The 14771-nt window shown below is 41.6% G+C and overlaps 1 protein-coding gene across 1 annotated transcript in view; it reads right to left on the bottom strand.

The window, feature by feature from the left end:
• The window catches only part of LOC111141654 (kinesin family member 16B), a 282534-nt gene that overhangs the window by 131030 nt on the left and 136733 nt on the right, over nt 1-14771 (bottom strand). Inside the window, exons 13-15 of the mRNA XM_022494378.1 lie at nt 10987-11106; nt 10037-10088; nt 8285-8422 (exon numbers count right to left, since the gene is read on the bottom strand). Coding sequence (XP_022350086.1) covers nt 8285-8422; nt 10037-10088; nt 10987-11106 — 310 coding nt within the window. The remainder of the gene's footprint in view (nt 1-8284; nt 8423-10036; nt 10089-10986; nt 11107-14771) is intronic.

Genomic DNA, 14771 nt, shown 5'->3' on the forward strand with positions numbered 1-14771 from the left:
AAAACTGAACTGGCACTGAAGCTAGAACCACAGCCCACAGAGGCTAATTCTAATTTACAGTGAATCCAACCAGGTCCACTGTCTGCTAAAACAAAACAAAGCAAAATCAATGTTTCCCAGAGGTTTTCAACAGGACTCAGAGTCTCATAACAAAACATCAGAAATGTCTAGGATGTAATCTAGTATTACTCAACATATGAAGAACTGGGAAAATCTCGATGTGCATGGCAAAAAAAAAAAATCAAGAGATGTTATGTGGAGATCACAGAGATATTGGACATATTTGATAAAGATGTTAAATCAGCTATTATAAAAATATTCAAATGCAGAATAATCTTGAAAGGTAAAATGTTATAACTAAGAAATAAAGGATATAAAGAACAATCGATTATTACGACTAAAAAAATACAACAAGCAAAATTGGATGGGCTCAGTAGAAGGGTGGAGAGGATGGAGAAAGAGTTCATAAACTTGAAGACAGACCAAATGAAGTGACCTAATCTGAAAAGCAAAAAGAAAAAAGTTTACCAAAGGGTAAAAATAAGTAAAGAGAGCCTCAGGGACCTGTGGAAACAATACTGAAATACTTAACAGTCATATAACTGAAGCCCCAGAACAAGAGAAGGAAGAATACAGAGCAGAACAAAATATTTAAACAAAGAATGGCTGAAAAATTCCCAAATCTGGAGAAAGACATGAACCTACAGATTCAAGAAAATCCAAAGATCCAAGATCCAAAATGGGTAAACACCAAGAAACCCATGCAAAGGCACAGTGTCAAGCCTCCCTATGGGATGTGAAGTTGAAAGTTTTAACGTCTAAAAAGGAACAGAGAGATTATGAAAAATAGATATGATGACTCTAACAAGAGAAGATGAAGCAAATAAGAGAAGAAGAGTTTAAAGAGACTGACATTTGGATGTTGTATACACCGACATCTGGGCACCAAAAAAACACCTTCAGTGTGATTGGTTTGGGTGAGCAGATCTCACATTAAATATTCATCAGCATCACCCGTACGACTCGTGAAAAACTGAAGTGAGGGAAAAATCTAATGATCTTGAGGGCTTATAAGCAAGTAGAGGTGAGTTCAATGGGAGGCCAGCCACCGATATCTGCTGGCTGCCTGTAGTGTTCAAAAGGACTCTTGTTCATTACATACCTTGGCTAAACTGTTGGAAGATCCATTTCCCTTGCTAGTTCCACTAAAATTCTTTTTTTTAATTTGCCACTGAACAACTCACAGCAGCCCTAAAGCAAATGAAAATTTTATCAAAGCCTCCTCAGCTCCACTCCCCAGACAGTCACCTGTTCCCTCTTTCTGAGTGCTTGAATAGATGCAAATATATTTTGGCACTGAAGCATAACACATTCAGATGCACCTAGGTGTAAAGTCCCCAGATGCAGTTTTTGCAGCATGTGTAAAAGGAAAGATGAACATTCAACGGCTCTGACAAACCCGCAAGACGACCAAGGGAGTCCACGGATATGAATGGGAAAACTGATTACCTCATTTAAAAACTACCAGCTGTAAAATAACAATTTACGGGAAAAGGACAAAAATAAGAATAATTAACATGAGAGAATAGGCCCTAGAATTGCACAGAAAATGCTCAACTATTTTTGAATTGTAACTCACTTGATTTTTGCACCGTTTCATATTAAGCATATGGGGAGTGGAGGGAAAGACGACGATGAAGAAGAAAAATCCAAGGTCTAAAACTTTACCAAGAACAGCTCAAGACCTATGGCCTTAAACACCTTGGTCAAATTCATGCTTTCTTCTCTAGCAATTGCCTCTCTTTCTACCAAATCACACTATGGGATTATTCTATGAAATCATTCAGTGCAATCATTCTATGGCACCGTGGGAGTAAGGGAAGCCAAGCTCCAGAGAACGTGGCAACTGAAGAGCATGGGCAGGCGCAGGGCTACGACAGCCACGCACGGTTTCTGGAAGAACTCAGAGAATAGGAGGAGAGAAGCTTCATACACCAGGCTTACAGCACCATGTGTTATAGAAGTCATTACAGTTCATTCTCTCAGTACTGGCAAAGGCTTTTTATTTTCCTGATGTTATCATATGGAAACACTCCTGTAATTTAAGGCAGGGGAAGTACTGTTCATGCAGTATGAAAGAAGTAAGGCTGTTCACAGATGCAGGTAAAAAAAATTGCCCTGTGATGGTGAAAATCTTCTAAATGTAGGTAAATCTCCTATTAGCTGACATTCACAAGTATCTTAAGCGATCTAGATAAGGAAGTGGTAATTACTACCTGTGCTTTTTAATGGGACAGCCTAACTAACACATTTCCAAACAAAGTAATTTGCTAATGAAAAGAGATGTTTAAATACCAAATATCAGCAAATACTGGAAACTGGCAGGGAAAAGACAGGAAGCTGTTGGTAGTACAGGGTAAACCCAGAATCCAGTCAAATGCAGAGTTACTACAGTCAGATCAGTGTGATTTGGGTTAACATTCATCTGGATTCTCTGTTCTTGATACTTTTCCTTAAACCGCTTCATGGGCAAAAGCCAAGGTCATTTTTGGAGTATGGATATACTGCCATGCTTAATTCTGTTTCCCAATTATTACTATATTTTAATGAAGTCCATATTCTTCTCTTTTTCACAGTGGTCTTGCTTTTTATGTTAAAAAATCAAATCTTACATTTGATTAATCTGTCATTTAAGCATCCAGAACTCTTAATTTCCCCTCCGGTCATGATCTCAGGGTCGTGGGATCAAGACCCACATCAGGCTCTGCACTGAGCAGAGGGTTAGACATGTTCTTTACTTACTGAGCATAGAGCCTGCTTAAGACTGTCCGTCTGGGGCACGTGGGTGGCTCAGTGGGTTAAGCCTCTGCCTTCGGGTCAGGTTGTGATCTCAGGGTCCTGGATCGAGTCCCGCATCAGGCTCTCTGCTTGGCAGGGAGCCTGCTTCCTCCAATCTCTCTCTCTCTGCCTGCCTCTCTGCCTACTTGTGATCTCTCTTTGTCAAATAAATAAATAAAATCTTTAAAGAAAAAAAAAAGACAGTCTGTCTGTATGTCTCTCTCTCTCTCTCTCCTCCCCTCTACATCCCCCTCACCTGTTCATAAGTTATTACTCTAAAAATAAAATTTAAAAAAATCTTATAACTATAGCTGAAAATTCTTTTGTAGTCTGCCTGATCAAAAACTCCCCCTTCTTCTCCAGAGGTTAACACCATTCCAAAGTAGGCATGTGTTAGTGCCATTCACCTCTTTTTATTTTTATTAAATATTTTCGTAACCAAAATCAATACTTTGTGTATACTTTGTGCTTTTAAAACATGTTCCAGTTCTCATTTTAATAATCCTCAAAAATTAAGAATTGTTGGGGCCCCTGGGTGCTTAGCCAGTTAAGCATCCAAATCCTGATTTTGACTCATGTTTTGATTTCAGGGTTGTGAGATTGAACCCTGCGTTAGGCTCTGTGCTCAGCAGGGAGTCTGCTTAAGATTCTCCCCATCTCCCTCTGTCTCTGCCCCTAACCCTCAGGTGTGCACACACACTGTCTCTCTCTCTCTCTAAAGAAATGTTAAGTGGAGAAGTCTAACCCCTAATTTTTGAAGGATTAGACATGTTCTTTACTTGCTGGAATCTTCTAGTCTTAAAGTATGTGCATTTTTTAAAAAGGTATTGTCTTGCTTTTTTCATGTAATTTCTTGAAACACAAAGTCATCTTGCATTTCACTACCCTAAGACTTGTTAATGACATTTTTACGCGGTACATAGGTGTTTTAAGACTTTGGAACATAGCATTTTTATGTCTGTAGCACAGCAGAGTACCAGAGGAACTCAAGCCAAAATCATGGCACCATGGTAATAAAGCAATTAAGATAGCCCAAGGAAAAGAAAATTTTGACCATTAACCTTAAATGTCAATTAGCACTACTACTTTCTTAGGACAACTCAAAAATTTCATTTCAGTCATCACTAACCTAAACAAGCATACTTTTTAAATGGACTTTCAGTTAAAATAAAAAATTAAGATAAAAAAACACTTGATAAAAATACCATACAGGAGATACATTTATTATTTACCTACTGTGCTTCAATCCACAAGAGAATTAGAGACATAATCATAGCTACATAAGCAGATGACAATGGAATAATACACAAATTCTTTGAACTAAATAAACAAGCTAATAATCTTTTCTTTTTCGGGGGGGGGGGAGTAAGGGACAAAGGGTAGAGAAGATAATCCCAATATTAAATAGTAAGTTCTAGGCAGTTCCCCTGTTAAACAGTAAGGGCTCTAAAAGTTCCTTTTTCAGTGTGTTGTTTGGAACTTAAGACTGATTTTTCTCCCAGAAACACCATTACACATAAAAGTTAGCTTCCAGGCGGATCCAGAGGAGACTGTTTAACCCATGAATGGCAGAAGCGGTGGTCATGGTCATCCCCTCAGCCTTCTCAGCGGCCAGGACTATGGATGGTGTGAGCTCCAGAAGCTCCAGACTGTCGTGGGTAGAGCAGGGAAAGCACAGGAGGAAACAGGTGGAGGGCCAGGCAACAAAGCTGGGTGGACCCAGCAGAGCACTGACCTTTGTGGGCTATCTGGCATTCACGCGTGGCTTAGCTAATCAATGCCCCCAATTATAATCCCAACCATAACCCATTCTCTATCCCTTCTTCTGTGGGGCTCCACAGACACCCCAGGCTGCACTTGAGGTATCTGCGGGAACAATGCCCAAGACACAGAAGTCCTAGAGTGAGGTCTCTGAATAGGCTGAGCCTCACTTTCCCTGTATGGTTTTAAACTGATATCCCTAAAGGCTCTCAAAAAATCTTCAATACTATTCCCAAAATAGATTATTACAGAATGAAAAGATTTTTCCTCCCCATTTTTGACCAGTTAAAGTATACAGCTATGTGGAGAACTTTGTATGTGTGAATAAACACAGTTCAATAAGAACACATATTCAAAACTTCCAAAGTTTCACTGGAAGAAATTGATGAAAATTCAAATAAAAGAAGAGATGTATCAAATAAATAGAAATCCCAAGATGGAAATGTATTTGTTATAATGTGAACAAATCACATGAAATTAAAACCCAACTTTTGAAAAGATATGTTAACACAAAAATAAAAAGATTCTAAAAATTTCTTTGAAAAAAAATAATAGGCATGGATAACAAAAAAACACACAGATAAGAATATAAATAAAAGCATATTATAATACAACAAGCATTAAAACTGTGCGATACTGGTACAAAAGCAGAAAAACAGAGCACTGGAACAAAGTGGAAAGTCAAGAAATAGACATGATGCTATGTCTCAGTGTTCATTTCTGATAAAGTAAGTTTCTTGAAAAGAGAGGTCAATATAGGATAGGGTAAAGTTCTAATAAATGATAGGCCAATATGGAAAAAAACTAAATTAGGTCAACCCCAGATGGAGTAAACAATTAAATCTTTCAAAATGAATTCCAAAGTTCTACCCATACCTTAACAATGATACTGAAAACCAATACAAGCCCCTCATAACAACACAGAGTGATCATAATAAGGTCAACCTTCCCTGCGTACAGAGATCTTTACTGGACACGTCTCTCACCTCCCCTGCTGCCTAGAGAATGGCAGCAGGACCTCCACCTGAGGTCCTAAGAGGAAACGAACAGGTGGTCTGGTCTGTGTGTTCACAAGCAGAGACGACCACTGGAAAGTCCTATATACTGACCTCCTGTCTACTCAATTACAGTCACTATCTGGGCTCTTACCATGACTATTACTCTGCTGTCTGGCAAGAACCAGCTACTCCCATCCCATACTGACAAGAGTCCTTGTCTGGGTTGCAAAAATGCAGAAAAAAAAAATGCTTTGGTAACCGTCATTGGGCACTCACTGTGTCCCTGGTTTGGGCTACTCACCTGGTACTGCTGAACTCTGACATTCCCGGCCAGCTCCAGGGCACTTAAATGTCTCCCAAGTTCAACTTACCCTAAGACTAAAACATACTAAGAGTACAAGAACAAGTGGAGATCAGTGGGTGTGTGGATGAGTCGGTGGTGGGTGCATAGGTGGTGTTTTTGTTTTTGTTTTATAATGTCTTCGATGGATTCTATACTCCTCCTAAAAAACGTGATCATCCTGGTCCAAGTTACATGCCCTTCATTTCTGAGATAACTCCTTGCAACTAATTCTGCCCATGACTTTGCTAGCACCAATGCTTTCCATCTGTCCAGTTTCCTCCATCTGTCCAATTTCTATGTCACAGCAGATACATTATGGTATATAACCATGAAAAACTGTTATTATAGAGATTATATATAATATACCAAGAAAGGCCTCAAGATATGTCAACTTCTTTCTTTCCTTCCTTCTTACATGATTCAGTATAAAAGCCATTAGGCAGGGTTGAGCAAAGCAGGCATGAGCAAGGGAATGGGAGGAAAGAGTGAGGATACTGTTGGCCCAGCATGGGATATCACAGCCTGAGCAGAAAGAAGAGGGTCCCTGAATGAGGAGGGGACAGAAGTGACAGAATACTGGTTACATAATGGAAGTCAGGTTCATCACTAGCAGAAAACAGAGCTACGAATAGGAAAAAGGAAAAAACTAGAAAGAATGCATTGGGTTGGAATTAGAGGTACTGGTATGAACACCTGGTCAGCAATATAGGTACTGAAATACTGAAATTGGTACAGACATAAATATAGTTGTATGTGTTATACATACACACAGAGACCCACACTTTCCCTAACTCTGTTGGCCAACAGGACCTGGGAACAGGAACACTACAACAGCCAGGAGCACACCAAGTGCTTAGATCTTAGTTTCTAAATCCCACTCTCCACTGAAATGAACCAAGCCTCCTTGGAAAACTGGCTGATCCCAGCAAAGAATGAAGATAAGCCTGGAATATCCTACTGTATCAGAAAGTCAGGAAGGGCTCACAGATGATCGGGACAAGCCATAGGGACACAGAAATGAACTTGGAGGGACTCCCATTCACCAGATCTGGGACAATTTGGGTATCAAAATAAATAATGATGGAACTAGACCAAAACCTACCAAGCAATATAGCAAGCCACGTGACCCTGTTGATTTAAATAAATAAATGGCAAGAAGAGAAAGCTCTTTCTTACAGTAAAAATCCAACTAATAAATGTAGAAGGAAGAAAAATTACCGATTGGCAACCATCTGAATAATAATTAAACCAGACACCAAGAACCCTCAAAATCCGTGGATTCTAAAACCAGTGGGTGAAAGTATGATAAAGAATGGAATGTTTATGATGTCAATATCCTTCCCAATATCTTTCTTAATAAAAAGGAGGTCCTAAAGGAGAGCTTCACAGTGAAGAAGAATGGCAAGCTCCATTCCAATCAAATGACCAAAGTGAGTAACTACTCAGTAATGATGTGAGAAAAACAGGGCATCACTTCTCTGATATTCCTGTCAAGAATGCACAGTATTAAGTGTCACCTTGAGGAAGCATTGGACAGATGCTACGTTTATGCAGAGGGACATTCTATAATATATTTGATCTGCCAAAGTCCTAAAAGTCAGAGAAAAGCAAAGGGACTCTTCCAGACTGCAAGAAACAAGAACGGGTGTGGCAATCAAATACAACATATGCCAGACTGAATCCTGGACCCACACCAGACATTGCTGGACAAAGGACGACAATCAGATGGCAGGAATATACCGGGGTTATTTTCTTAATTTGGATGCTTATATTGTAATTACAAAGGAGAATGCTATTGTTTAAGGGAAACGAACACAGAAGTATTCAGGGGTGGCACAGCACTGTGTTAGCGATCTACTTTCAAATGCTTTTGAAATTAAAAAGTCCCTTGTACCACACCTGCAGATTTTCTATAAAACTGAAATTAATTTCAAAAGAATAAGAAAAGACATGATACCAGATCCTGTATGTATGTTATAATTACAGCTATTCACAAAAGAATATATAGGGTAATAAATAAAGTTATTAACATCAGGCACAGTGTTAAGGTTTTTGCATTTAAAGGTGCTTTTTTAACTTAAAAAAAATCCTTTCAAGTCATATTTCTGTAACAGTGGTAACTTTTAAGACAACTATGTACATGTTTAATTCAACAAGACAACTGGAATTAGAAAGAAGTCCCCCAGCAAAACAGAAAACAGCATAATGAAGCAAAACAGTCTTCATTTTTTTATAACTGATCAGCAATTAATTCCAAGATGCACAAGTGCCCCCATTACATAGCCAACTCGTGCTAGAGCAATGACATATGCACAGAACTCTGAAAACCAAAAAAACCAGATACCTTGATTTAGGTGTGTGGCCTCCATGATCTGAACACCATTCACGGAGCACTGAGACCCGCTCAGGGGTATCAGAGTCACCGTTCCCCCAACATTTTCAAAGATGCAGTGCTCACTCTCCAAGTCGAGGCCATGAAGAACTAAGTTGGAAAGACATAAAAGAAAGAGGATGTTTTCTTTGTCATCTAGTGCAATGATTCCCAACCTTTATGTATTTCTCCATAATTGAATAATCTTCCCCTTCCATGTAAATATTGTGAAGTGAACATTTACGTTCGGTGAGAAAAGTGAATTTCAAGAGTTCGTGACATCAACTGACAGAACTGAAGGTATCCTCTGAAGGTTACCTCAAAGGGTCTGGACATCACCTGTGTAAGGAAATAAGTTCTCACATGTTAATTTATCTCATCTTCAGAGAGAAAATAGTTGAGTAATTTGTATTCTTGAAAAATCACTGTGTCACTCAGATGTTGAATAAATGTTCCCCACCAGCCACCCAAAGGTCACAGTAAGACAGAAACAACAAAAGAGCCCCGTGGGTCAAGGACTTGTTATAACTTGCACACTTACAGACACTGCACTCCAGGAGCAGAAACCAAAGGTGACCTTGGCCTGGCATGGATCTTGGCAGGCCCAAGGAAGCCTCCAAGCTGTGCTGGGATGCACACTGCCACAGCCTGTGCCAAATCTGAGAGCACGTGACCTCCACTGACCTCTCAGAGCACGAGGCTGCTAACGTGTACCTAATCTAGTAGGACTCTTCTGAGTTATTCTCGTTTGCTAAGCGACCAGACACGGATATGAATGCCTGTTCAAATAAACCTACACGATTTTAGGCACAGCTCTTGGCCAGCTTCTCAGAAGCACAAATCCAGTAGTTCCCGCTGCTCCCCATAGAGCTGTACTACTGAACTTTTCTGTGCACAGAAAACATGTTTTCTTACCACTCATCATCATGTACAGCAACCCCAAAGGTCAAACGCACGACTTAACGATCAGAAGAAGAGGCCTAACACCTAGTTCTACTCAAGTACAGCTGAAGCCGAGGACTTCTGGGACCTGGTTTTGCAGCAAACAGTGCAGCATGTAGAACTACGCTAGCTTTGGCTTGATGAATAGCTTACACTTGGCAGGAGAGCAAGTCGAATGCCAGCAATTCTAGAAACAGCTGAGAGGACAGAATTCTTCCCTTGCCAATGCCCACCTTCTCACACACACACACACCACCCACCACCACTGTAGTGGTCCCTAAGTTATGCTTTCAAAGCCTAACAAGACCTCACCCTGCTCCAGGGTTGAATCAGGAGTCATCTGCGTGCCTCAGCAAAGACTTTCGGGAAACCCAAAGGTCACACCTCCATACGTGTGCATGTGTGTATTCCTACTCCCCATCACCATTATACAGCGAAGTGTCTACATCCTTCCCATGAAGGCATCTGATACCTTTTATCTGTGTTTGTTGGCATATTTCCATCACTATCCCACCACAATTTAAATTACTCTTTGAAGTTGTGACAGAATACAGAATATATATGGGGGGGGGATGTGTAGTTCTACTTAATTCATTAAATTAATTGTTGTGTGTCACTTGTTTGAATTGAGTTCAAAATTACAGAAATGCACATACTGATCAATACTGTATTTGAGAAAGAGGTTTTTTTTTTTTCTAATGACTTCAATGTCATTCAAAAGAAAATTCTTCATTAAGTGCTTTTTAAAAATCACTGGGAAGAGGGAATTATAAAGATTCTCACCAATATCTTGTTCTGTTGAAGCATCTTCTCTACCAACATATGTCTGTCCTTCCTAGGAAGAAAAGTCAAGTAAAATTTATTATTAAGAACATGAGGAGTGGTCTGTTTCTCTACTTTTCACTTAAACCCAAGCAAGCTGGTGGCCAACAGGCTGAGCAGTGTCCTGGGCAGGCCACAGCCTCCAATGCGTCAAAGGTTCACTGAGGCTCTGTGGCCATACCCCCACACTGTCCAGGAAAGGGCCACACAGCTCCCGAGGCTTAAGGCACAGTCATGGGTTGGCTCCTACCCTGAGGCTTAAGGCAAAATCATAGGTTGGCACACATCAATAATCTGTCCATGCCGGTAATCCCACTGATGGTGTTCCTGATCCTTTCTGGCAACCGCCCCCCTGCACCGTGGGCCAGGGGTCCTCCTTCATGGCTACAAAGCACAAATATAATACCGTTCTCATTTTAAGTCACAGATCAGAGAAAGGATATTAAGTCAAGGTTACAGAGGTAACCGCTGATACTAACATGGTTAATTCTGTTCTCTTACACAAACAGCCTGTTTGGGACCAGGCCCAATAATGTAGGCAGGAGACACGCTTTACAATTAACCCAAGGGACCAGAAAACGACATGTAGCAAATCCCAGTTCCAGGTGGTTGCAAATTTCCTTCCTTGGTCTGTATCCCTTTTTGTTCCTTACCTCCCTCTCACTGATTCTACAAAGTGGAAGGCAAAGTGAATGTATCTTCATTTAGCGTTAGAACTCCATAAACATGGGAACTTCAAATTCCACGGAACACCAGTGAACTGATGAAAATTCCCAAAGGGCTCAAAGATTTGTAGTGTATTCTCTAATGTAATAGCTGTGTTCACACACCTGGAGTATTAAATAAACCTTGCTAGCGTCTGAAGAGGAAACTGAACACAAAATTGTATATCGTACTTAAGCAGTTTTTACCTTCAAGTGATATAAGATGATTCCAGTACTCAGAAGGTCATCATCAATGCCAATCAAATGGGGCAGTTCAGAATCCAAAACAACTCCAATCCCTTCTTTCCTAAGGGCTAGAGTCTGCTCCTGAAGTTAGGAGGGAAAGAAAAGGAAAAGGTTACTCAGAGGAAAAGAGAACTTCTTATTAGGTGTTCTTTTGAGTGTTAAAATAAGCACTATTTTATTTCTCATCAAAAAAGCTGCAAGAAAAATGGAAAACCTTCGTGTTGGAATCCTGGCATATGGCAGGTAAAGTGAACTTGAAACATATAAAAACTCAACATAAAATGAAGTAAACTTATGGCCTGATGAGTACGACCTCTTCAAAGCCAAGCTCAAACCTTACCTTCCTTAGGAAAGGTCCCAGGACGATCGCACTACAAAGTAATCGTTTTGCCTCTTCAGAATCTTTATTTCATTTAATGTCTAGAGGTCTCCTGATTCGCTGACTCTTCTCACCAGTCACTATGGCCAAACTGTGAATGTTCCCCAGAGCAACTCTCTCCTGTGCATTAGTGACCCCTGTACCAGAATTACTTACCCTTTGTCTCCTGCAGCAAGTTCTACTACCTAACAGGTCATTCCCACCCACATACCAAGGTGCTACAGATCTCCTGCCACCAACCCCCACCCCAACCAAACCCCTTGGCCCTGCATGTCCAGTTACCACCAATTTCTCTGTACCCCTTTAGAAGAAATCACCTCCAAACACTTTCCTACGCTAGTGGGTTCTCCAATTCCTCCCCTCCCGCTCTCTCTGGAACCTACTCCATGCAGGCTTTCATCCTTGGGACTAGAGTACCCACCATCACTCTCTTGATGACCACATCCTCTCTCTGGACTTCACCTGCAATCCATATGCCGATGACTCAAATCTAAACCTCTAGACAGTCCTTTCCCTTGACCCCACGCTCATGCCTACATACGCTCACTTACCTCAGTTTATTCTGTGGGGATACTAAACAGGCAGCTGAAAGCGAATACATTGAAAAACCAACTCTTGACTTCCCCAGCCTCCCAAATCGGCACGCCATACCACTTCAGTGAACGCCAACCTGCCTTCTAATTGTTCAGACCCAAAACCATGATTACACTTTGCTCCTTTCTCTAATTCCTACATGCTTAGTGTTGACTCTCCCTTCAGAATATGCCCCCAATCCGACAACATCGAACCACCTGTACCACGTTCCTCCTGAGCCCCAACCACCATCATCTTCCACAGGAAACCCACAATAATCACGGCTACCACCAATGGCGCCCCCCTGTGGCATGGGCTCTACTCAGCAGCCAGAGGGACGTGAGGGCAGGCTGCACCTCTGCTCAAATCCTTTCTGTGGCCTTCCATTTCACAGAGATGAAAGCCCAAGTCCTTATAAGCCTCTACAAAGCTCTACACGACCTCCTCCCCTGCTGACCTCCTGTTCTCATCTCCCTCTCTTGCCCACTCCTGTGTAGGAGTCAGGAAGCTCCCTGCTATTGCTCAAACTTGCCAGCCTGTCTGCCCCTCAGGGTTCCAGGCATAGTTCCTTCTGCTTCTGTGGCTGCTATTTCTTCTGTCACTGTCTCTTCCTTCTCTTCCCCTAGAGCCGGGTTTCCAGACCTTGGCACTACTGACATTTTAGACAAGCTGATTCTATATTATGCGAGGATGTTTTGTGCACTGCAGCAGGCTTAGTGGCATCTCTGGCCTCTACCTGTTAGCTAGGATGCAATGGGAAGTTACGCAAATAAGATGACGGAAAGCTACCAGAAGAAGAGAAGAGAGGGAGGGACAAAATTAGGAAAGGACTGTGTTTTGTTTTGCAGAACCAAGAGTTCCAGCCATGGAGACGCCCAGCTAAGTGTTTGACCTGACAGTCCCTTGCCAGGAGTGTCCTGCCTGATAGCCCCTTCCATATGCCAGTTTGGGTCAGATTGGAGCTAGGACCTCTTTTTTTTTTTTTTTAAGTTTTTTTTTTTATTTATTTATCCGACAGACAGAGATCACAAGTAGGCAGAGAGGCAGGCAGAGAGAGAGGAGGAAGCAGGCTCCCCGCTGAGCAGAGAGCCCGATGTGGGGCTCGATCCAAGGACCCTGGGATCATGACCTGGGCCGAAGGCAGAGGCTTTAACCCACTGAGCCACCCAGGCGCCCGGAGCTAGGACCTCTTGAGCTGTACAGAAACCCCCGAGTTGTCCTGAAGTTACCTTTAGCTCACTAATGCCGGGATCTCCTCCTGTGGGTGGAGTCTCACTGTTGAACATGAGATGTATGTACTAGCATGCTGACATGCCAGGCATGCACAACTGAACTCAATGCAAGCTCCCTGCCTCTGTCCCCGAATACACTGAATAAAAGCTTCCTGTACTAACCCCATGGGAAGACAGTGCTTTGAGCACTCTCTCCAGGTCTCTTACTTAGAACAAGTAATACAAAGTTCTTTGCTTTCAACACTCCCCCGGGTTGTGTTCAATTTGGTACACCCCAAACGGCATACCCACTAGACCCCAGTAACACTCTACCTCTTCCCCAAAGTTGTGACAACCAAAAAGTCTCCAGATACTGGCAAATGTACCCTGGGGAACAAAATCAGCCCTAGTTGAGAAGAATGACCAAACACACACACACACACACACAGACACACACACAACTTGGCCCTCCACTCAAAAGTCACCTTCCCCATCACCCATACAAAATAGTAATCATAGACTCCTTTATCCTGATTCATTTCCCTCCTTAGCAATTACCACTATATGACATTATATATAAGCTTATTACTTTGTCCAAATTAGAATGTAACCCGGTCTCTAATTTCATGTCTGACATAGTAACTGCTAAATATTCGTCAAATGAATGAAAGGATGGGCAGATACTTGAAGTTCAGAGAAATGAAGGAAGGAGGGTTAATAGCACTGGTCAGGCAAGGGACCATGGGCCTTTGTCCTAACATCAGGCCCATCTATCTGTACCAAGACAAAAGAGCTATAAAATCAGGCTTCTAGACAAGTCTGAGATAAATTCCAAAGACTGAAGGTGAAAATTCCAGCCGTGAGATTTGGCTATGCTGAGTTTAGACTGAGTCAGATCCCAGAGCACATTATGCTCTGCAATTTTAGGTATGAGGTGACCAATAGGGAAGCAAGTTCCAAGCTACTAACCGGGCTCCAGGTAGAGACACTCCTAGCAAATCTCTTCCCCACCCAAACCCCTGTAATGGACACAGTGACCAGGGCACAGCTCTAGATCCCCAACATGAGAACTGCCTGAGACAGAATTAAGTATGCCTTACATTCCTAGAATGAATCAATATACTCGGTGTCATTTAAATATTAAAACAATGCTATCTTCTAGGTGAAGGACTCAGAACCTCACAACCTTGCAGACAAGGGAGCTCCTAAGACGTTGAGGGACGGGCACTAGAGAGAAGTCCCTCCGGGTCTTCATTTCTGCAGACATTTGTGTCTCAAACACACACGGCATAGCTGCAGTCATGCAAGAGGGTGACAGAATGAAATGCCAAAAAAATTAAAAAAATAAAAATCACCACTTGAAAGAAAGCAATTCAATTTAACAACCATTAGATAGATATGCAGAGAAAATGACCAATGCATAACTTAGATTCAAGAAAAGGAAATGAAGCGTGTCATTGTTCTTCAATTACTCCTCTTATCAGCCAGGCTCCTGTTCCAGAGCTCAGAATCTCAGGCTTCCATATCGGAGATTTCAGTAATCCTGATTTACTATACCAAGGCCCTTGCAAATCTTAGCTAAA

This window comes from Enhydra lutris, unplaced genomic scaffold, assembly GCF_002288905.1.
Source record: "Enhydra lutris kenyoni isolate GAN:26980312 unplaced genomic scaffold, ASM228890v2 scaffoldscaffold6, whole genome shotgun sequence".
Classification (NCBI taxonomy): Eukaryota; Metazoa; Chordata; class Mammalia; order Carnivora; family Mustelidae; genus Enhydra; species Enhydra lutris.